Below are 25,102 nucleotides of genomic sequence, written 5' to 3'. Positions count from 1 at the left end.
GAAAACTGATACCTCGTTAAACTCACAATGTGCCAGTCTAGCTCAATACATTTTAGTGAACAACTCTAAAGGACAATTATTATATTACATACTGTACAATGCATTACATTTTGCACACAGTATTTTTCATACTCAAGCACTAGTTTTATATTCATTATATAGATCAATTTGTTATTAAAACTATTTTGCTACCAGAAAGAAAACAAACATTTGTGTTTGTTTTTTAACTAGTCTGATGTTTTCCTTCTTTCCAAGAGAAGAAATTTAAACAAAAACTGAGCTACTTAACTAAGTATAGCTGGAATTAAGAGTTATCATCCTTCATGACCTTATCAATATAGCTCTGTCTTAAAAGTCATTAGAAGTAACCTGATGAGCATGTAATTTCAGAATATTGTTTTCACACCACTCTGGAAGAAATGCAAAGGTTAAGGAAAATTCTCATGTAATCACTGGCATCTAAATTTGGTGGTATGAACTGTGCCATGTAAGACCATGGAGGAAGATGGCGGGGGGGGGGGGGGGGGGGCACAGCGGTAAGGGAGACTACCCGCTTTACAGAAAGGCAAGCTATGATTTTCTGCAGAGAAATTCCTCAACCAACCAGTATAAAAAAACCCTTCAGAAATTAAACATCTAGATGGCAAGCACCTAAAGTAAGTGTTTGAATAACAGCTACAAATCAATAACCTTGCAAGGGCAGTAGTAAACTGGTATGTTTCAAAGCACATAGTAATAAAATTCAAGACCAACTTGGGAAAAAACTTCATGGTCACAATGAAAACAATGAACAGATTAAGAATTCAATTATTTCAATTTATCTTGTGAAACTGGATAAAACTGAATGAGCAGAACTCCCAATGAATCTCCAAATATTATTTTGAAATTACATTGATACAATCTATTATATTAATATTACCACATTTTGAGATTACTACACTCTTAAATAACATAATAGAAATAAAAACAAAGTTTACCAAAATCAGCTAGGTAACTAAACCTTCAACATCTAATAAACAATATATTACATAAGAAATAAACAGAAATCATAAGATGAGATGTGCATCAGTGGTTAAATGAATCCAGTGGAAAAAAAAAAATAATTAAGGAAAGAGGTAGGCTTAACTTAAGAAGGGATAGGGACATCAACCAAACTTACTTCCTGTTCATGAGATGTCTGATTAATGAATGCATGCTTTGTGAAATTCATCTCTTTAACGTCTATCTTCCTAACAACATCATATACTTTTCTGACCTTGAACACCTGACTTCTTGGAGTTTTATTTCCATTGTAGCCCATGTCATTTCCATTACTGGGAGAGGATGGGCCAATGCGAAAGACATGGCAAAATATCCTCACGATCCTTAAGAGACTCTTCATTTGAGCTTCATAATTACTTGACAAGCTGGGGGAAAAAATGGAATATTTAAGTTTCTTTTCCTAGATGAAACAATTTACTATATTAAGGAGTAAGCAATCTAATGGTAGGGTCTGACACACATGCTAAAAAAACCCCTAAGCTTTACAGCCTAGTGAATTTCGACTTTCATTTCCTGCACCAGCCCCAAAAGTCAAATATAAGCACTACAATTTTACTAACATGTACTCATAATTTTAACTAGAAGTGAAATAAGAACATCAAATTCCAGATCTCGCAAAATACTTCATTTGTTTTTACACATATGTACACTTCTTTATGAACAGCTGGTCAGAAATTCAGCTTACTACAGGAAGGATCTCAATGTATGAAACAAACTTGCATATCCAGATGAAAAAGTTTTTCAATCCAGAAAAGACAGCATCCAATGATAAAAGCATACTGACTAATCAGATAAGCTGCCACAGCCCATCCTCACCTAGCTATTATCCTAAACGCCCATTAACTACCTCAATCAGACAAGGGATCAGGATGGTAAAGATGCCACTATTTCTACGCAAGAGAAACATCATCTAAAAGATAGTACACAAAAGCACCAATGTTATTTACCTAACAAATATATTAAAAGTTTTATGTCATCTTAGCTGAACTGGCCAACACTGAACTCTGTACCAATAGTGTGGAATGAGATATTCATGAGTTCATGCACAAGCAGAACACTCTCAACCAAATTCAACTTGGTTTTCTTTCCTTAAATCCCAAGTAGTAAGAATTCTTCCATCTTTTTGCTAACAAAAACTGCAAGAAATCAAAACTTTTTCTACTGAATTCTACTCATTTATAAGTGAGCACATATTCAATTCTACCCTTAAAGTACTTGCAACTTAAAAGCATGCTTTCTAAATATAAGATCAGTATACACCAGAAAACTGACATCCTGGAGGATTCTGTAAGCTTCTGATGCAATTAATATTCTGTTAATTCACAAATCTGAAACATAGCTAGTTGTAACACCACAGTACCTTTATCATGACCTCGCTCTCCCTATGGCATGGGTAAAAGCAAAAGACCTATTTGTTTTTAGCACTACCGTTTAATGACTGCCAGTGAGGTGTTAATTTTAAAAAGCCACATACTAAGGATTTTACCAAACTGATATACAAAGCATGACTTTCTTGTCACAATCTAGACTTTAACCATAGAAGTTTTCAGTAAATCAAGGTAAGAAAGGAACACAAAAAGTAAAAGAGTGCAACAGTAGGCATGTTAAGTTTTTAACTGGGTAAAGAAAATCCCCTGACTAGCAGGCTGTAGTTATATTACCAGAAGCTCTGGTCACAGCCACAAATCAGTATTCGTAAAGTCTTTGCTTATATACCAAAAGAATCTATGAATACAAGCAGCTAACCGAAGTGTTGATTAAAAAAAAAAAAAAAAACCACAACACATTTTGATTAGTTTCTCATCCCTCAACAGCAACGTTTTCTTGGTGAAATTTCAGTTTAAATATCCTGGTCTCCAGGAAGAGGACCCACATATATAGGAAAACCTTAAAGTGTTTTTAATAGTTTACTGAAGCTTTTACTAGCATGTTTGTAAACATTCAACTAGGCCAAATCTGCACCAGCAAGACCAAATCATGTCACACTACAATTATTTCTTGGAAAGAGGAAATACATGATGGAGGTAATGCTAACTGAACAGGCTCCTTGCTAATATTCCAGGCAGAAGTCCTCAGGCAGGAGTTTGATGGCACTCCTGGCTACCTGCTAGAAGCATTACAAAAAACAACTTTAGACCCTTTTGAACTACACAACAAACAAACCCAAGAGCAATGTGCTGCAGGTTAGCACACAGGAAACTAACAGCGATGATACTAGCTCAGCCATGCAAGAGTATCATTATGGGAGGTTTTCATGTACAGAGTGCATTTCACATACTGTTTGCTGGAAGGAGGAGAGAGGCCCAAGCTCAGAGGATCTATATTCACCAAGTACTACCTTCATTCTCATTATGTTAATAATAAAGCAACTGGGAAATACTTAGTTGAAGTAGATATTGAAGCATGTGACAGGGAACAGAGTTGGAGAGAACAGAGACACAGTTTTTGTGAAACTATATTGTAACAGAAAAAGAAAATAATTCTATTTCCCTTGTGACATATTACAAAGTACCAAAGAGAAGTGGGCCAGTAAGAGTCCACAGGACACCCTAAGTACAGGCATCTCTGGAAATGCCTGCTCAACCAACGCAATGCAAAGCTTCCAACTTGACTTCAGCCTCCACTAGTCCGCCCACATGCAGCAGTACAGGAGTACATACTGGTTCAAATTCAGAGACAGTAGAGGCACATAGGTACTGTTTCTACAGCCATAGTGAAGGAGCATTGCTCCATACAGAGAAGCAGTAACAGTAATAAATAAAATCTAAACATACAATCAGTTTAATATATCTCTGAAGATACTGAAATAGAAACAAATACTGCCTCGTGTGATCTAATCCAGCTACCATGACTTCTGATGTCCCCATACAAAGGAAGTTTGAAATGCATTCTGCATTTCCTGCAGAATGGTTTTACACTTCATCACAGTTTACTTGTGGGAGATCTATTGGCTCTAATGAAGTCTGGAGACAAAAGGGATGTGTTGCAAGTTAAGCTGATTACACACTGAAGCCCAACAACAGCTGAAGTTATCTTTGCAGCGACAAAATGTCATTAATATGTCTATGCACTTTAACCCCAAACATTTGAGGGGTTTAAGTCTTTTATGCTCATTTATCAACGTGAACACCCATCAGAACAAGACTGTGATTAACAGTGTCATGAACTTCCTGGCATTGTCTAGCAGTTCTGACCTGCTATCTGCAAGCTCCATCCAAATTTAATGTGACTGATGGGGAAGAAAAAAAAAAAAACATCTACAACTAAGAACATATGATTTAGTCTCCACCTAACTGATGGGCTCCTCATGCCCCAGCCCCAGTTGAAAAGAAGCATTCAAAGTCTTATTCCTCTACAACCTACGCTGACATGCCTCTCTGGTTACAGGACACTCAAACCTCTCTTTTCCAAAAAGCCATCCAGAACATGTAAGGAACTTCCACTCATGCTTTCAGGCTCTTGACCTCTTTCAGTAAAGATTTTCTTAGCTTCGAGTAAAGCATAAAGGTTAGAGCAAATTCTGCTAGCTTTTGAAAACAGTAAAAAGTTACTGGTGTTCCAACTGATTACAGATGAGGTGTTTTGCACAAACTCCCTCAAAGAGATGCCACAAAAACTAGGAAAGCATACTAGGAAAATATGCTTGGCTATTTTCTGTTTCCCCAAGTAACAGCTTCTTGCGCTGCTGAGACAGCACACTGAGAGATGAAATTTTTTGTTTCATATGTATTAGTAGCCATGGAAGGCAGTCAGAGCCAGCAAACATGGGAAAAGTGTCTGAAGGAACAAAACTCTCCTCAAACATACTAAGAAAGCATGCAGAAAAGTAAAGATGTGGAAGAGAAAAAAAAAAAGGAGAGGCGGGGAAAAAAGGAATGATTGATAGTTGGCTAAAAAGCTTCCCTTCCTAGAGCTGACATAGCCAAACTAACCGAACAAAAAATACATTTCTCTGCATCTCAAGCTTCTAGGCGCCAGCAGCTATGCAAGGACACCAACCTTCTCTCCTGCAGTCCTCATGAAGACAGGGATCTAAACAGGCACTATCATACAGAATCAGATTTGAGATCATCTACTCCAGCATGTGCCCAGCATCAGATAGTTTAGATTATTAAAACTACTAAGCGGCACTAACTACCAGGCAGCTTATCAACCTACTTATGATCCTCTCACACTTACCTAAGCAGTTTGTGACCATTTGTTGTAGCAACTTCAGCAAGACTTGTTAGGATTTTAAGATACTGGCTTTCACTCTGCTGAGACAAGTGTTCCAGAACCTGCCGCAACTGATATATTAAAAACAAAAGAAATTGCATAGTGTCATGGAGCGTCAGATCAACGTTTAATTTAGAACATTATCCATTATCACTCAAGCATTGAGATCTAGCAATAATGTACATCCATATTGTCCAGCATCTAATCTAACCCCAGTTAACGTTTCATTGTAATTTACAGAGATTACTGAAAAGGTATACATTCTAGTATCAATCTATGTACTACAGAATATATAATATTATAGAATACTATGAATGCTGAACACTTAAGCATGTGTTACTAATTCATAAGAACAACTTATTTTCATCTGAAAAATTAGTGGGATACCCTTTCAACTTCTGAAAGCTAAAAGCATGTTTTGAGTTTCATAATTCATAATTTACCCGTCTCCCCAGTTCACTCCTTGGTTAGTTTATGACACGGTGTAAATGAACCAAGCTTGGATCCTAGAGTTCGCTCTCACTACCTTCATTTTTGCTCAAGATACTGAATGTGGTTCCTTGGATAAGAAGTCATACCCTGCTAATCAATAATTGTTATGATTACCCTCTTCTCAAAATTGTCCTTTTTCTTGCTAATACCATCACTTGGCTCACAAAGACTAGATATTGCAGACCCCCAGATACTGCCCTGTCTTCAACTCCTTTGTTCTACACTTCTCTCTAGCCTCAACATTTTTTTTCCAGATAAACTAACTCTTCAGTGGCACTGCTATTCATACATTTCTATTGTATCCTCATTTACTCCCTCCTCTCTCACTTCCAGAAAGTTCAGTAATCAGTCTCACCTCCTCCTGTAGAAAGGTGGAATGAAAAGGAATCTCATAAAGGTCATCTAGTCCAACACTCTGCCCCAAGACAGGAGCATTTGTATCTGAAATCCAAACTGGCTTGCCCAATTTGCCTGCCTGGTTTTCAGATGTCTTCCATTCTAGAAGCCCTGCAGCTTCACTAACTGATCTCTTCTCATACTTCACTGTCCTTGACTATGTGAAAGTTTTTCCTCAAGGTTCAGTTGAATCTCTAGCTACAAATGACTAAGGCAGTATCTTTCTCCCCACAGTCTGTCGATAATTTTTTCCAGTTTGTCAAGAACATTTAAAGTGTGAGTCCTGACTTCTAACACACATCCAGTCTCTTCATGTCATCACTTTCAGATAAAATTAACTGGCCATCATCCAAAACTTTGGACAAAATAGCTCAGACTTGGCCATAAAAAAACCCTACACTTAAAATATACTTCTGTTTTGGCAATGAAGCATAACTATACCATGTATTATCTAATATATTTTGCATACCCTCATATTTTGCATGCCCTCTCCAAAAACATTCATTTTTGTTGCTTACTGTCTTCACTTCTACAATATACAATAACATGCTTTGCCTTTCTGTAGTAAGTCTTTTTTGTTCCATTGCTTTAGTTCTTTAACTTTCTCTTATTTCAATCATCCACACCATCTCCCATGATTCTAATATACACTTTGAGAATTCTCTCCCCGTCATTTTACTTTGTAAAACTCAACCCTGTCTCAGAAATTTGAACAGTTTCTATATAGAATTACAAATCCTCAGTCTTGTAGTGAAAGTAATGGGATGAGAGAGAACAATAAAAACTTCAGAAATCCAGCAAATCAAGTTCAGTGAAGTGGCAGCCCATACCTTACTAAATCTATTTTTTTTTTTTTAAATTTACAGTCTGTAAAATTGTTTGTGGTTATTTTCAACCAAACAATATATTAAAAATCCACAGCTAGCTAGATTTGGAAGGGGAAAAAAGCACCCCATGCTTCCTTCCCCCTACACAATCAAGAAGCAAAAGTTAATTTTCCTTGCTTTTTCTTTGCTTTAGATTGCACTACACAATAATAAAAGAAACAAAGTATAGAAGAACCACTGAAAAAGGAACAGAATAGTTTCATCTACAGCAATAATAACCAAATGAAATTGCGGCTGCAATCTTTTACACTCTAATTGTACAAGGCAACTTCATACAGATGAGTGCTCATGCTCTGAATGTTCAAGTTCATTCTAGATGATTCAAGCCTCAAGACACATCCTAGAATGCATATCTGCAGATAACCACCAAATGAAGGAAAACAGGCCCCATTACACACAGTAATTGTATATATAGAATGTTCTACCAGCACATTTGTATTGAAGCTTGCAACAAGTCTGCTCTTTCAATTGCCAAATACGCAAAGTTAGAACACTAAATGAAAATAGATCCTACATTTAATCCCAAATTCTTGTGTTCAAAACTATGTGAAGACTGTACATTTTCCATGGGGGAAAGGAATGTATATAGTGGTCAACTACTGTGGCACTGACAGTCAACTGCTGGTAGTGTCTTCTAATCACGACACTCATATTAAACAATCAGATCTCCACAACACAGACAGATCAGTAACTATACAACATGTAATACTGTATTACCATGTTTTCCCGTAGATCTTCATTCTGTGTCATTTGAATTATTGTCTGGAAAAGTCGAGGATGGTATTGTATTAAGACTTCACAAGTCTCTCCATAACCACCCTGAAAAGCAATAGTTCAAAAATCATTTTAATTAAAAGAAACATTAGAATTGGGGTTTATACTATTATAAGCATTAAAACCTACTGTGGATTACAAATTTTTTTTTTTTCTTAAATGCTGAATGGAGAAATCCAGTTGTAAAATAAAATGAAATTCAATAATGTATCAAAGTTAGATATCACAAAACCTTCAGGAGAAGACAGAATCAAATTCTTTCTGTATTTTGGCTCACATATATCCGCTCCCTTTCTCCTGTGTTTTGAAACACTTTCCTACTTAGAAAGCCAAAGTTATATCTGAGCATCCCTTCACCTAACAATTTACCAGAGATTAAAAACAGTGCAATATTTAGCTTCTCTTTCCATTGCTGATGGATGACACACATCTAATTACGCCCAGAATCTAATCCTTCAGAACAAATACTTTCCTAAAGGTTCATAAGGCACAAATCTGACTTGTTAAAGAAATAGGATAAACCCATGAAAGGCTTAGTTAACTTTAAAATCAATACACAAGTATGATTCCACTTCTGCCTTATATCAACAGCTCAGACTAACTTCACACCTTGCAAGAAGAATTTTTTTTTGAAAGCGCAGAACTTGAATTTGTGGTTTATTTGTATCAAATACTATTTAACACAGTTGCATTTTTAAGCAGGCACCTAACACCCAAATACACATCAAATTCTACACTGGAAAGACGACCACATATTGTATTAAATGCTGCAACTCCAGAAGCTCCTTCTCTTTCCATGACAGTTTATAACTCGCTTCAGTGAAAACGGATTCATTAAACAGATTCATTTAATTGTTCCTGGTGCCAAGAAATTAAGTATTAAAACCACCCAGAATCTGTAAGAATTAATGAAAAGTCAGCTCCTCAAAAATCAAGGTAATACCATGTTGGCAAGTATATGACTATAATTTCAGTCTTCTAAAAACACGTATCTACTCTGAAAAGCAAACCTGTAAGCAAAGAATAAAACCCTTGATGTAAAAGGAAAGAAATTTTTTTTTCTCCTTTTTCACTTAGTATCATGAACTTTTAAACTAGATCATCTCAAACACTACATCATCACTACAAAACAGCAAACACTAGGTGTCACTACTTGCACCTAAAAAAAGCTGACAATTTTATGTATAAAGTGGTGCCCTAGGGATTGTAAAACTGGAGACTGAAGCAGACCGTCGAAACACTAGTCATAAAAACTAAGAATAGTATCATTAAGTACGCAGGGGTATACTGTCTTACAGGTCTGTAGCTGCAGAGAGCCTCAAAATTGACATGTGGTTTTATGGTAACAGCAAGTCATTTTGCTATAGTAAAGAAAAAAAAAAATCGCACTCCAAGCTTCACAGTTGAGTCAGTAGTGAGACAATAAAGTGATCTGACACTTCGGAGTGCTCAGAGCTGAGGACTTATTAGGATTTCTTATATGCAAAAAGAAATGCTGTAAGTAACCTAATCTGACCAAGACCTTCCACAGATAGTCTATGAAACAAATTTTTCAGAGTTAGACATTCCAAAAATACCCCACAGGTACCGGAGACAGCAATCTCTACCACATGCACATAGCTACTTCAACTGCAGGTCTGAGGCACATGAGGAATCTTCAGAAATGAAATAATTCGAGATTAAAATAATCTGCTAGTACAGCAAAAGATTTGAACATTTCAACTTTATGCTGCCAAACTAATGACATGCACCAAGGTAATGTGATGTCCACCAAGTGCAGTGATTTCTTTTACAGCCTCCAGTTCACAGCGTTCTAGTCTGCTCATTACTAGCAAAGGTTCAAAACCTTCCATCCATTATTACATGTTATTTACACACTGACCTTAAACTGATCCTACAGAAAAATGTGTAAGTGTTCACAAATAAAGAAAAGACACCCTACCAAGCAGTATAAACAATATTTGGTATCAAACAAGAAAGACTGCGTTTTGCACAGTAGTTAAAAATGCTTAAGACTTTTGTTCCTCATCCAGATACAGTATTTGGAATACCTTTGAAAAGTAACAGAGTCAGCACCATGTACATTTTGTTTGTTTTTATTAGCAATATCTCTTCAAGAAAAAAGAAAAATCTATTGGGGGGTGGGGGGGAGGAAATCACTCCTTTCTGCACACCTTTACCTCTTAGTTGTTAATAGTCAAGCACCTAAACAGAGTCTATTATTGGTCATTATACCAAGGTTTCCCAAACTTTCTACTCAAATGGAGTTCTGCAAACTCTTTGTTTCTCATGAGCTCCAATCTTGCAAAGTCTTTAATGTTAAGACTTTTGTAAAGGGTATAAATTGGGAACCTGCCCATAGGATCAATTTAATTGCAAAAAGTTTTTGCTTTTCTGTTTTGCCAAAGGACTACCATCTTTCATAGGCCTTAAAAATAAAAAAGACAACACCGATCAGGTGGCACGGTAGTAAGTGATAGAAGTTCACAGAAAAAGCGTGTTAGTCTGGGTCCTAATAGTGTCGTTAACTCAATACCTGTACACAGAGATCCAGTGGAGTAATACCATTTTTGTCCGGTAAATATTTGGCTCCTCTCATCAAAAGAATTTGTGCAGTGTCTCTCTGACCGTGGCTATTTAAAAGAAGAGAAGAAAGAGTTAATACAGCACTTATGCTCTACTATGAGTGATAAATCTGACTTTATTGCATCTAACAGAGAAAACCAACATCAGCTAGGAGAAAACAAATAGTTATGTTATGAAACTAAGCAGAAACACAGGATGGAAGATAATGTCACTTATATTCTTCTACTACCTTTCAAGGCCACTGCAGAAGCACAGTGCAAAATTAGGTGTGGGCCATTTATCAAGCCAGAGTCACCCTCATCATTCAGAAATTATTCATCTTAGCCTAGACTTGTAAATATGTATGAGCTGCATTTCCTGAAAAAAAAAAAGAAGAGCTCTTTTGCAATTCATACCCTAATTTACTTCACACACAGTTTTCTTCACTGAGTTCTTTGCTCATTCCTACCAGATTTGGGGAAAATAATCCAATTTTGCTTTAGCCATCAGTAAAACATTAGTAAGGTTTGGTTTTTTTTTTTTTTTTTTTAATTGGTAAAACATCTTCTTTTGCACAAGAGTTCAATACATCACTCTTGGCTCTAATTTCTTTTAACCAGTACATGTGAATGTTTTGCCTAGCCTTTAAATGTGAAGAACGATGAGTTTTACTTTTCCATTCAGAGTCTGTTTCACAGTCTCACTCATCTATTTATAGGTTGGTATAGGACACTTATGTTTCCTTGAGTCAAGAATTTCACAACCAACTATTCCAACAGGCCATCATTGCCTAGAAAAAAATAAGGCCAAAGATTATTTATATCCCTCAACAGCTAGAGTATGTACTTTCCAAAGCCCTTTCTTCTGAAGAAAATGAGAAACTGGGTACCAGTGATTAGAGTTGACTTCATTAAAAACACACTGAAGACTGTTGCCTTCACCAATATTTAGTGCATACACTGATAAAAGTAATACAGAAGTATCTAAAGAGCGAAACGAAAGACTGATACAAAAGACACAGCAATTAAGGTTACAGATACAAGTTTTTCAATGAATTTTGAGATCGCAAGCTAGTTTGCAGCGTGCCCTTTACACAAATGTATATGAATATTTGCTGTCCTGGAACACACCAAGGCTGCCTGCCCTAATGGTTCAGGAAGGGCACAGAAAAAGTGACAATTAACAGCTGAGGGGCAAGAGGCAGCTTCACTGGTCTCTCAATAGTTCCCAGATGAGTCCTCCTCGTTCATGTCCTTCCAGCCCAGGAAACCAACAGGTTAACTAATGTACCAGACTGCCCCGACACAAAGAGAGTCAGCTACCCGATCTCAGAAAGGAGCTAAGACTAATGGCCTACTTGAAGCACCTCTTCACTGTAATTCTCTAGACTAAGTGCACAACCCAACACCTTAAAAAAAAAAAAAAAAAAAGGCGGGGGGGGGGGGGGGGTGTCAGAGTCAGACTTTGAGCACCAATACCCTTTCTCCAGCCATCGCCAGCCACTGCTACCACATCATGCTCTTCCTGTCATCAGGGACCTATAACCTTTCTTCCCGGGTGGTAGCACCACCAGCTGGCACTTCTGACAAGGAGATGCTGACATCCACTATGCACCCTATTCATTCTACTCTGCCAGCCACTCCAGTTGTTAATTTCTAAAGTAACATGACCACTGCACTTGCAACACATTCCCTTCTCAGGGAAAACCTCCAAGCTGAGGCAAGTTGCTTACTTCTTTTAAAGCCAATACCAGTCCCTAAATCAAGCACCAAGGCATTCAATTAGCTAGCAGCTGTTTATTCTCCACTTCCCTTCTCAACTGCCAAGAAGTCATCATACACTAGGCTCCAGAGACCAGGGCTCCCACAACATAACTCTTGGCAGGCCACCAGGTCAGTCCATTTCTCCTTTTGTTTATATTAACATTTAATCATAGGTGAACTATTTAACCTGTAACCAAAACAGGGATTATAAAATTGTAAATGTTCTACCAAATAGCAGAAATGCTCCAATTAAAACAAAAGGTCATTTATCATATGTGGTTAGTTTTGAAATAAAACTAAACTGTGAAGAAAACAGAACTGATCAAAGCAACAATATAATTTCAACATTGTAACTTTAAGGCATATATGCACATTTCATGTACACTATAATACAACAATGTACATTGAAGAATAGTCAAACTTGCCTTATAAAAGGCTGCATTTTTAGTTTACTCAAAATAATCTTAAGTTGGTAGATCCCATTTTTTCAGAGAAAAAGTTCAGCAGTCATTGACTTACGACTCATGCTAGAACACGCACGGCTATGTGTTTAACATGTCTGTTAGAAAGAGGTATATAAGCCTGCAGTACTAAGATAAGTATTTAGATGAGTCACCAAACTACACTGAAACATGAGGCAAGATTAAATACCAGTCAGCTTTTGCATTTTCTAAATTTTGTGCTTTCTAATCATTGTTACTGCAGAAGGTGGGGGGGGGGGGGCGGGGGTTAAGCACAGTATTAAAAAGTTAAGAATACATACCTGCAAGCAAAATAGAGCGGAGTTGCCCCTGACACATTCGGCCTGTTTATATCTGCACCGCTGTCTAGCAAACACTGCACCGTCTAGAACAGAAGAAAACACCAGCATTAGAAAAAAAGCAACAGAAACGTCTATTGGCTTGCAACTATTTAGTGTCTAATTACACTGAAGGATTTAATTTTCAGTAATGAATCTCAAAACCAAAATTCCTAAACACTATATGGAAAATTATGGCTGTCAGAGCTCATAAAGCTTCCTTTGAACTTCCCGTTTTAATAACAATGCCTTTTATTGAACTTCAGCTAATCCCAAAGATCCCTGGAACTACAAGCCATTTAGAAAAGAAAACAACTTTTTAGAAAAGTAAATCTCAAGTTAGTGACAGCCATAGACAACCTTAACACAAGCTGAAGTTTTAAACACACACTAGAAGAAATAAGTAAGCAAATTCTAAAATGTGAAAACGTTGAGCAGACTTTCAAACAACTTTTGCTATATTCCAGTCACATAAAGTAGGTAAGTCTATAGATAACAGTTTCTTAGAATTTGGTCTTCCAAAGTTGAGCTCTGACAATGAGAACAGAAAGGATCTAGGTAGAAAGAAAGGGGTTTTTTAACAGTAAATAGTGCTGGAGACAATCTGTATAATTCAAGATCACTACTCTACGTGGCTGTAATGCAGTTCAAGTAAAGCATCCAGACTGTACTCCAAGAGTAAATAGTCAGCCCTAATGCAAGGCCAGGTCTAAAAATTATTTACAGAGATCAATAAGAGAAGAGTCTATGTGAACTTGTTTACTTCTAATGTTCGATATTTAACTGACCCAACTCTGCATTCATTTTTTATTCACAGTAAATTAAGATCATTTCAGATTTCAAAAGCATATGATAGAACGTACAATTATGAATCAAACACATTCTAAAAAGTAAGAACATTTTCCAATGTTCAACATTACATCAAAACCTGCAATAAACAAGGCAATAATAGTACTACAGAACAGCTGAATAGTATACAGTAAGTCACTTAAACTTCCATAAACACCAAGATCAATCATCTCCACAAGAATAAATTAGTTGTTCCCATGGAAGTGTATGCAGTCAATACTAAGACAAACAATAGAGTTCTTCACGCTTCTAACCTTTATCATGTGCATGACTAGCCTGAAGTTTATAAAAAAACCACACACAACAACACTGAGGCTTTACCCAATTCTTCACAAATCCAATGTGTTAATAAAATTCAGGAACTTACTGTCTTGTGTCCGTTCTGACAAGCTACATGAAGGGCTGTCTGTCCCATTGCATCTTCAACATCTACATTACTAACATGCTGAACAAGATCATGAAGCAATTCTGTTCGGCCATTGACAGCCAACCAATGAATCTAAATAGAAAACGATGATATGTTTCCTTTAGCAATTTCATAAATATGATTTTAAACCTGACTGTACTACTGTCAATATTTTCACAAAGAGAAGCTTTGAACAATACTATCATATGCTTAGGTTCTTCGATCACATCTTTTGATTCTTAAGGGCACTGGATACACAGCAGTTTTGTTTATTTACATGTAAGATGGCAGAAGCTTAAGAAATGAGAATCTTCAAATTCTTCATTCATTTTAAGAGCACCATGAAAACAAATAGCACTTACTGCAGTCAAGCCTTCATTATTACAAATGTTGACATCTGCACTGTATTCCAGCAGCTTGCTCATACATTTCTTCTGGCTATAAACAAAAGAATACATTAAAATGCAGCCAGGGAAAATAATTTATGAAGACAGAGTATCTTCTTAGAGCTCCACTCACTCTAATTCATCATTGCACAAACCACAGCAGGTAGTTTTACTTTACAAGGAGTATGGTACTGAGCATGTGAAAAAAGTGATCATCAGTGGCACCAGAGACCCATACAGTGCAAATGTAGCATATGATAGCACAGGGCTAAAAACACAGTTGTGTAGCTGAATGTTTTTGTGGAAAGTGTAGAAGTACTTCACCACCACTCTAACAGCTTTAGCTCAGCATGAACTACGCTCTCAAGACGAGAAGCTAGAGTTCCACTAATGGAAACCCATGAAGTTCATCATAGTCTGTACACTTCATAGTCTGTTCACTTCTGTGAACACATTTACAGTACAGCACTAAATCATTATTTAATGAGACACTCATTGTAACACTATGTAAATCTTTGGCAAGTACAATAACTGCCTTAATGAAAGTAGGGGTGTTTTTCCTACTTCATGGGGTTTTTTTGTCTTTTAATGCTCTCTAATGCTCTAAGTGCTTTTACCCTTAAGAGTTTATTCTTACTTTTCCTTTTTATTTGGTACCTCTCACACCTTTCTCATGCCTCCTTTCCACATAACTGTCTCCTGTGTGTATTTCTGCATTTCATCATGTACCACTTGGCTGCTTCTTCCTCCCTTCTCCTACAAATACTCCTCCCACATACCTAAAAGCCACTAAATGCTACCTCCTCATTTGAAATGCCAGCCATGATACAATTCAGTTACTGTAACACATACACGCTCTGAAAAGAAAAAGACAACATTATCATTGTGTGTTTTCACATACTACAATTCAAGAAATAGGATCTTAAAAGATCTTAAAAAGGTGCTTGCTCACTGTTTTGTGGTTCCCCCCCCTCCTTCTCCTAATGCTGTGCAGACAAACTTTGTACTCCTTTCCTTGTAGTAAAAATTTCCTTGGAGATACTATCTGAGAAAAATCTGAAAACTCTGAACCCTTCCAAACCTTCCAGTGTCCTCTTCAAAATCTTTTCTTACTTAGCTAACTGGAAGGTGAATGCATCCCCTGTTCCATCACTGTTGTAAGAATCATTAAGCTCCTGCTTAACAGAAAACAATAAAATGACTGGCACTGAAATTGGCAGTTCCTATTTTACGAAATTATTTCCTGAATATTCAAAGTATGGATTTTAACCTCCACGTTCCCTGCAAGTGTGCCACCCCTATTTTCAAAAGTGAAAATCAAAGTATTTTGTTTGAACTACGCAAAAATATTACAGAACATGTCAGCTCAAGTGCTTTATGCACAAAACATTTTTAAGAGTTTTTTTTCTTACCCATTCCTTGCTGCTAAATGGAGAGGTGTGCATCCTGAAATGTCCTGATAGTTTGGATTTGCCCCTTTTTTTAATAATAGAACAAGACATTCAACTGATCCACAGCTAAGAACAAAATAAGGAAGGGAAAAACTGTAACAACGATATTTACAAACCAAAGATATATTGACACAAAGACAACAGCAATACTATGTACAGATTACATTCAGTAGAAAATCTTAACACAAAGCTGTTTTTACACCCCATATTTCGTTACACAAAGCTAAAGGAAAGACACTTAAATGCAGTGAGAACTGACTGATCATAACTTGTACTAATAAATAGGTGCTAGCCTTCTATGTGATTTTAGTGACTTCAAAACCCAAGGGTGAATCTTTAAGACTGCCAATTGTTTAAAATGCAAACTGTTTCAAGTGTTCTGCTTACTATTTCCTCTCACCTCCCTCACCTTTAATCTATTCACAGGACTGAATTTTCCATTACATAACAATTCCGATGTAATTTTTTTTTGTTATGCTTCAGTGTCTGGAAGTTACATTTAGAAGTTTAAATATCAGAAGAATTCTAAAACTCATACAAAAATTTCTTTGCTATTTGTTTTGAATCTGTAACTCACTTTTACTTTTCATAATATAGCAGCTCTTCAGGATAATCAGTGTCACCAAGAACACAAACTTTGCATTATACATGCATCTTATGCCTGAACTCTTCAAGAAGAAGAGCTGATTGGGAGGATAAACACACAGTATTTTTGCATTTGTCACGACCAGGTTATCCATTATTACTAGTTTTCCCAATGACAGAACTGCTACACAGCCACCCAAAGAAACTGAAGACAAGCTGTACAAGTTGCAAAACCAGCATCTCGACAACCTCTTAATGACACAACAACTAGCCAAGATAAAAGAGAATCCAGAAACTAAGTGTAACACAATTTCTTGGGGTTTATGATCAATAAATACAGTTTTTCAAAAATACTGCTAAGATTCATGCTAAAAATTTGCTTGCATTTTTTTCTTTAAGTACTTCCTTAAGTAAATTTTATATAAGCAGCATGTAATTCTGAGATGGAATATTTGGGAAACAGATATTTCTAAAACAGTCTGCTTCGAAAGCTGGAACTTATACCTTTATTGTGCCCAAATACGTGCTATTTATATGCAATACTACTACTATTTCTTTTATTTTTACTTTTTTTTTTTTAACAGTTTAAATGTACAAACTTTCAAGTTATTTAAAATGGGACCCAAATATAGAACATTCATTCATTAGTTTAAAGTTTAGTTTCCTGAAAGGCTATTTCAAAAACTATCTGGTTCATTTCTATTAAGGTTGTGTTAATCTGGCTGTTTCTTGGCAATATAGATTTATCCCCACTGAAGAGCAACATAAATAATAAACAATCTAAGTCATGGATTTGAAATTTGCACTTAAGTCCTTTATCAAGGATACAAAAATTTATTAGAAGTGACTGGCCAAGTTATATCCCCTTCAGTTATGATCACATGAAGTACTTCAGAACAGCTGCTTCCCAATGAACATCCAAGTGCTTCCCACTGTTTTAGAATACTTCAAAAACAAGCAGCACCTGCAGACAAGGCTTCTCTAAATCTACAAAGGCAAGAGTAACCCAGCTATACAGGATACACGTAATGGCTACAGTTCTTCACAGACTGAGATTTCACAGAAAGGAAAAAAAGTATCCACCTTCACTAGAATCTGGAAAGCCATTTGATATCGTGTGTAAAACCTGTCCTCTCAATGAGGCAGAAACGTTGCTAAAAGAACAAACAAAATACAAAAAAGAAGTGTAAAAACAAAATGTTAACTGATACTACAGAGTTTTCCAGCTTACATTGGTGCCTTAGATTTGTGGTAATACTTTCATTGTTAACTTCTGGACTGGACTCAAGTAAGTCTTACTTTGCTGCAATATGAAGCAAACTTCTCTTCACACGTCCAAATGCATAATTCACATCAAATTTTGAATTTGACAGCAGCTCTGAGACAGACCTTCAAAGAGAAATACAATTTTAGTTAGGAAATAGTTCACAATATCCAAGCAAAGTATATACAGTAACTTGTACAGAAGTACTCTATTTCTTACTTGATCACTATTTCTTTTCCCTCCAACTAATTTCTGAACAAGAAATCGAACAGCTTTCAAGCATCTGCATATTAACAGTACTTTTACTCTCTCACTTGTACATAAAAAAAAAAATGAACTGTGACAATGAGCAACTGTTTCAAATGTAAACTAGTAAGAATTACAGCAGATGGCCAAATCACTTCTTACAAATATGGAAAACAAGCATATTAACAGCATTGGTTTGAAAAACAATAAATTACCATTTTCCTCCTTATCTCAACACAGATACCCTAACCAGATATCCAGCAGCTTTCCCAAACATAGGCAAAGTTCACAAGGAAGACTGGTATGTGAAATCATGATGAAGTAGAAGGACACACGATATGCCAATGTGATAAGAAATTTAAATAGGACCCTTCAAGCCCTAATGAATTAGTAAAGATAAAATATTAGTTAAGACAAAATATTTAAAAACAGGCAAAACTGCAAGTGAACTGGTGATTTCAACCTCCAGTAATGAGCTGATCACATAATTTAAAACCCTTGGACACAACAGCAACAAGATATTATGTAGCAGAACAAATGCTCATCCTGATTAGATAAACAGTGAGTTTCAGTAAGAGTTACTACCTGCTTGCCTACACAACTCAGCAGACAGTAGCAGCACTAAGCTGGCACTACACAGCCCCCAGGTCCCAACCACTTTGAGGACAACTGAGTAGGAGAAACAGCTGCTCATCTGAGGAATCCAGAAATATCACTCTCATAGTGGAACAAGATCTTATGCCATGTGTTTCCGAGACATCTAATGAGACTAAGAGCTTCTATGTCATCAATAAATATACACTCAGAGCTACAACCCAGTTACAAAACAATGCTTTTGTTCTTATCATAGCACAAATTTCTCTATGTGCATCAACAGAACAAATCCCAGGTCCAGTCTATGGCATAAAATAAAACAGGTCTCTCGGATAAGAATATGCTGGGATGCACACAGTCAGTGACTAACTTCAGCTACAGAAGCTATCTCAGCAATTCAGCAGCAGAACTCCTGCATGCGCTCTAGCAGCTACAACTTTACAAAACATGCTGGTTTTTCAGACCTTAAAAAAAAAAAAACAACAGAAATTTAAAGAAGCTTTCACCTGTGCTGGTCAGCCATAACCATCGGCATTAGTGTATAGACAGCAGTTTCATTATCTGTGAAAAAAATTAAAGTACTCCGTTATCATAAAGAAATCTTTTATGTAAAATAAATTCATCTAGCAATATGTATTTACCTTTTACAGTGTCCATTGTTCAAAAGATCATTCTTTTTTACAAAGGTTATATGTACCTAAAATTTCATTATAAAGAAAAAGCCACCATACTTAGATGGAAGAGGTAACAGAATTGCAATACATGAAATTGCAATGTGGCTTTTTTTCTTTAACAAAGTAATAATTACAGAATTTTCAATGAAGCATCCATTTCTTTAAATTGACAATTCTGTTAATTAAGCCAAAGTATTTAAGAAACGTGCATTAACAAAAAAAAAGTAAATAGCTTAAAAAAAGAAGGAAACTGCTGGTGTTTCAAGGTGACTTCCATAGCCCTGATACCTACGCATTTGTAAAAATGATTTAGGTTACTCCACAACTGTTCATTTTTGTCTCTAAACTTGAATACCTGAATGCAATAAATTTCATTTTAATTTCTAATCAGTTTCATATTCCACACCTGATGGCAATGAAAAAAGGCCAGAACACAAAGATGCAAGTCAATGGTGGGAACAGAGTGACATTTGGCTATACAGTCTCTGTCAGTACAACTGCTGCGCGTACCAGCACACTGCATGGGTATGACGTGCCTGTTTGGTCACTTACAGACTTTCTGGAGTAAAACCTTATTTTTAAAGGATGAATTTGACAAAACTTAAAAGGCTTTAATATTATTAATAATTACTATATGTTAATGTATAATATTATTATTAATAATTATTATTGACGTATAATGATTATGTTTTCTAGCTTGACACAAACTACCCATTGTTGGGAGTACAATCTCCACAGACTCTTCACATAGACACTGGCTTATGACAGGAGGGACTACACTTTCTGAGAACCCAGGTTATGGTTCCAGGATATGGAAATATAGGACTGTTCTCGTAAAACATTTATTTTGAACTTTTTCCTTATCATCTTAAATGATCCAAATACCAAAGTTACAAAGCAATCAGAACAGTAAGAATTAAAACAGACCCAAACAAGTGTAGCTTCTCATACCTTTTACATACCATGCTTCTATACCTTCACTACTTCCACTAGACAGGCAAGCTGACATTTACCAAATATTAAACAAAGAATTCTTCAGAGTTATCAAGTTGAGTCAGAGAAACCCTTATCATACTGCAGCTATGTTATTAATGATTAGTCTTCTACAGAGTTCCAAGATTAGTGCTGCTACCCACTATTTGAAGCAGTCTGCCTGTAGCTAACAAAAGAAAGAAGCAATGCTAATCCATTATTACCTTTGAACACTGAGAAGAGGTAAGTCATATCCAAATTCAAATCACATTAATTCTGTTATTTATAAAAATGAAAAAAAAAACCCACCACCAAAACAGTGTTGCTTACAGTGAGTGCATGGTGAAGAGACACGAGCCTCTCAAAACATCAAATGACTTTTGAAAGCTGCAGACAGTAATTCTAACTATTACCAAGTTCAAGACTTTGAACTGTCTACAGACTGTTCCTTATGGCAGAGCTCTGTGAGCATCAGATAACTCCATCCTCAATATGCACTACTAGAATTTGACTGCTGGGGGGGCAGGAGGGCAGGCTGGGAGGGAGGGGACACACACAGCAGGAGAGTCCTGGAAATAAAATTAAATAGATGCTAAATAGAGATATCAATTGTGGAAAAGATTTGATCACTTTTTAAAAAAAATGTATCTGTGATTAGCTCCCAGTATACACAAATGAAAAAAAATTTCTCTTGCTTGAGCTCTGTTCCACAGATCTCTTGGCAGGAAGATGAAGCTCTCCAACTGAAACAAGAAGAGAACTTGAGAACACCAACCAAATCTGAGCATGACATCCTTACATATTCTCACTCTCATGCCCTATTCAAGAGAAGAGGCCAAAAAAAAGTTTCAAATATACAAGCTTAACTGAAATGCTTAATATTGATCCTAATTAAATTTAACTATATTGCAAGTATAGTGATCTATAAAAAGATAATAGTTAAATATGAGTGTAGCTGGGCCATAAAAGCTGTTTATGGTACAGTTACAAAACTAAGCCCTTGCTATTCTATTAACAGAATCTACTCTGTGGAGCATATGCAGATTTTCCTGTACAGAAATACAGGTACAAGGGTGTGGAACTAAGGAGATTTTGTGCCTGTTTTTGGTAAATATTACCCCTATTCATAAACAAACTCCTATTGACTTAAAGTAAAAGTACATGACACTAGGGAGAGAAAAAGCATCGCATGCCTCATGCACTTACAGAACTTATTTGTTATCTAACTTGTTTGCACATCAAACCATGACTAAAGACAAAAAAAGCACCCAAAATGCAGAGTCAAGCAACAAAGGGCCCAAAACCTACAACTTCGGGCTGCAAGGCCTAGTTTTCAGGCACTGAGCCTTAACAGTAGAATCCAGAAATTTGCGTCAAGGTCTTAAGTGCCCAGAAAACGCCTGCTAAAGGATACTTTAGAAAAGTGATGAAAAAAACCAATACTATTTCCTATTGACAAGATCAGCTCAAGGTATTCACTGGCACTGGACTCAGGTGTTAATGCTTGCTTTAAAAAAAAAAAAAAATCATGTAAAATTCATCATCTAGAATCCTGACCTGACAAGATACACTTAGTATTTTATTCCATAAGAGATACTAGCTTGAATTTGGCAGAGATCACAGTCTTAAAGAAGTGTCAGCACCATCCATTTAATACCCTAATGGCTACAGCACATGCAAAGGAAGTTAAATACCTAGATTTAGTGCCTTCCTCAGCATAAGGGAGTTCAAACATACATCTCCACTTTCTAAGATAGTACAATGACTCTTAGTTTAAGGATGCAGAGGTTAACTACATCTCTTTCAAATTAAAGCTATTCAAATGTGGGGGGGGAGGGGGGAATCATAATTCAAGAGGCCGCACACAGCACACAAGAAGCCACCAAACCACATGCCATACTAGACCGGTGGTGGTATTTTCTAAGCTGATCCTGTCAGTACATGTTTGGAGCAAAACACTACAACCAAAACCTGCTTCTCAGGAAGAGTTTGGGCAGTCCTGCAAGAACCTAGGGGACACCAAGGTCAAGAAAGAAGACATGTAATGAGCCAAAAAGTACCCAAATTTAGATGGCCATTGAATGGAGGTTTTCTTGGAATGTAATTTGAGACTTCAGTGGCTGAAGTCCATTTATCTCCTTATGTCAGTCCAGCTGTGATTTGTTTCGTGTAATTCTTAGAGACTACATAGGATTGACATTCCTTCTGTACAACAGGGCAAGAGAAGTACTTGTTCTGGAGCTCACAGGGCTTGCATTTGCACCGCCACAGACAGACATAATTACCTCTGAAGTGTAAGATAATAATGCCCAAGACAGGAAGAAAATACCTGAACTCAAATTCAGAATGAATTTGCCTACACTAGTACTGGAGTATATTTAAAGCAGCTCCAGCCAGCATACGTTGTGCTAAGCATTATTCATATTACCATCATCAATTAGTTAAACTGGTGCTACTACATTATTTCTGTAAGTCTGAGCTTATATTAACAAATTACATCAGTTTTCACTACTGCCATCCAAGAGCTTACAGGAAGCAGCAAAATCCATCCGAAACTTGTCTGCTGTTTTGTGAGATTTATGAGCGACTGCACTGGCAGACACTGAAACTGTTGACAGGTGACAATAAGGAAAGGGTGTAGCAGCTCAGTGTATGGGGAAGTGCATATTGTAGCAGCCAGGAAGTCCAAACAGGGAACACACAGAGAAAACAGAGTATTACTCATTTTCCTCCAACACTGGAAATGAAAGCTGGCAGACATACCGCCAAAGACTCGTCTGTAAAAACAAACCCTGAAAAAAGTCCAATGACAGCACATGACTCACATGAACAGAAACTTTTGCATTACCAAAAGCTTTCGCAGGGGTAGCCTGCCCAAAGGATGGGCCTGGCTGGAACACTAAACTACTTGCCATAAGTGCCTGAAGCTGTATTTTCAACTCTATCCCAATATCGGGTGGCTAGAACCCACGAGAAGCAGTTTAGAGCACAAAAAAATTAGGCTGTAACAGGTGACGGTGACTTACACCTCTTAAAACAAAATTCAGCACTATTAAAAACAAAACAAAAAAAAAAAAAACCCCGAAGATCTGCCATCACTAGTGTGTCACCGAAGAAGCACCTAACGAAAGATTTAAAACGGAATAAAAGGAGGGTCCAGCACCCCAGACCACCCGCTCGCCCGGGCCCAGGGGCGGCAGCAGCGGGCAGGGGCACCCGGCGCCCTGTGACAGACCCCGCCGTCCTGCGGCGGCGAGACACCGGGGAAAGGAAGGGGACGGGGAAGTCGTTGCTGTTGTTGTTACCCCCATTACAAATAAAAAAGCCCCTCGGAGGCGGAGGGAGGGAGGGAGCCGGTTTCCATCCCCCCGACTCGCCTCACCGGGCGGGGCTACGCAACGGCCCCCGGCTCAGCTCCCCGCCGCCCGGGCCGGGGAGGCCGCCGCGGCCCCGGGACAGACCGCCGGCCTGCCGCTCCTCTCCTACCGTCCGGCAGCTCCACGGTGCGGGCGCGGCGCAGGGACCTCGTCAGCCGGTTGAGCTGCTCCATGGCTCTCTCCATCCTCGGGGCGCCCAGCCTGGAGCCGCTGACACCCCCCGCTGAGGCTAGGCTAGGCTAGGCTAGGCTAGGCTAGGCTGCGCTGCCGCCACCGCCTCCCCCCTCAGCCCATGGCGACGGCGCGCGCCCAGGCTGCCCAGGCCGCCGCCGGGCCCCGCGCTCTGCACATGCGCGGAGGGCGGAGGGCTGCGCGCATGCGCGGGGGGCGGGGCCGGCGGGCGGGGCCGGCGGGCGGGAGTGGCGCCATTCCCCGCAGGCCGCGCCGATAGCGGCGTGGTGTGGGGCGGGGCTTGCGGAGGTTTACATTTTTCCTAGGCGACAAAAGAAAAGAGATCGCGGGGGGGGATAAATTTTCAAAACCTGTGGAATACGGATATTTAAATATCTGCTTGTTACGGGTTTTGAAAAAAAAAAAAAAATTACTGCCTTTTGAAGTCGCCTGTACTGAGTGATGCGGCGAGTGTGGCCTCAGGGCCTGCGTTTCCCCAGAGCTACAGGACGTAACGGCACCTGGCAAACGCACCTGAGCAGGATGGGGCAGCTCTGCTCTAATCCCTGCTGTGAAATGCCAGGCTCATCAGAGAAGTCCCAGGCCGGAGAGAAAGGTTTTCACCAGCCAAAATCTCAGAGCTTTAAACCTGAGGAGTTACGGAAAATGAAGAGGGGAGTGCATAGCAACAATGGAAAGTGTGATTCACTTGACTAGCACTTCAAAGTAAGCACAGGAAAAGGAAGATATAGGACCTCTAACCTAAAAAAAAACCAAATAAAAAAAATAAGCAGCATTCAATAACAGCAATAATACATAGAGTCAGACATGAGAAGCAAAGAACAAATGTTCATAAATTACTCATCTTTTTGTGTTTCAGTTGTCAACCCCAACTACAACAAAGCAGATAAAGCACTTGAATCCAAGGAGAAACTGTTATACTCTGAGAATAGATTAAGGAAGGATCAGTTAGGTGCTGTCAAGTCAGCTGTGCCTCATGAACTCCCTCCTAAGACTTGTCAAGACCTAGCTGAAATGGACCATGGAGGACAGGTGGGGTTCAAAAAGAGCAAGTATAGTACCTGCCTGCATGAGGGAGGAAAACCTGGGCATTTGTCAGCAAGTCTGTAACGTAAATTCCAGCAAAAGTGCCAGAAGAAAAACAGTAGATGCCTAAAAGTCAACAAGGAAACAA

General features: G+C 37.9%; 1 protein-coding gene across 9 annotated transcripts in view; it reads right to left on the bottom strand.

Moving 5' to 3' along the window:
• HACE1 (HECT domain and ankyrin repeat containing E3 ubiquitin protein ligase 1) overlaps window positions 1–23,925 on the bottom strand; it is a 55,338-nt gene extending 31,413 nt beyond the window's left edge. For 2 of the 9 annotated variants that reach the window (XM_075707173.1, XM_075707178.1), the window contains exons 1-11: window positions 23,846–23,925; window positions 19,220–19,274; window positions 17,909–17,998; window positions 15,986–16,090; window positions 14,550–14,625; window positions 14,149–14,280; window positions 12,897–12,979; window positions 10,342–10,438; window positions 7,749–7,850; window positions 5,221–5,327; window positions 1,160–1,406 (exon numbers count right to left, since the gene is read on the bottom strand). In XM_075707173.1, the coding sequence (XP_075563288.1) occupies window positions 1,160–1,406; window positions 5,221–5,327; window positions 7,749–7,850; window positions 10,342–10,438; window positions 12,897–12,979; window positions 14,149–14,280; window positions 14,550–14,625; window positions 15,986–16,090; window positions 17,909–17,998; window positions 19,220–19,274; window positions 23,846–23,921 (1,170 nt within the window). In that variant the 5' untranslated portion in view covers window positions 23,922–23,925. Of the gene's footprint in view, window positions 1–1,159; window positions 1,407–5,220; window positions 5,328–7,748; window positions 7,851–10,341; window positions 10,439–12,896; window positions 12,980–14,148; window positions 14,281–14,549; window positions 14,626–15,985; window positions 16,091–17,437; window positions 17,552–17,908; window positions 17,999–19,219; window positions 19,275–23,845 lie in introns of those variants that run through there. The other 7 variants (XM_075707175.1, XM_075707176.1, XM_075707177.1 and 4 more) reach the window with 7 other exon arrangements.
• Between the last annotated feature and the right edge of the window lie 1,177 nt (window positions 23,926–25,102).

The sequence above is a fragment of the Pelecanus crispus genome, chromosome 3 (assembly GCF_030463565.1).
Source record: "Pelecanus crispus isolate bPelCri1 chromosome 3, bPelCri1.pri, whole genome shotgun sequence".
Classification (NCBI taxonomy): domain Eukaryota; kingdom Metazoa; phylum Chordata; class Aves; order Pelecaniformes; family Pelecanidae; genus Pelecanus; species Pelecanus crispus.
This window is presented reverse-complemented; position numbering and strand designations above follow the sequence as displayed.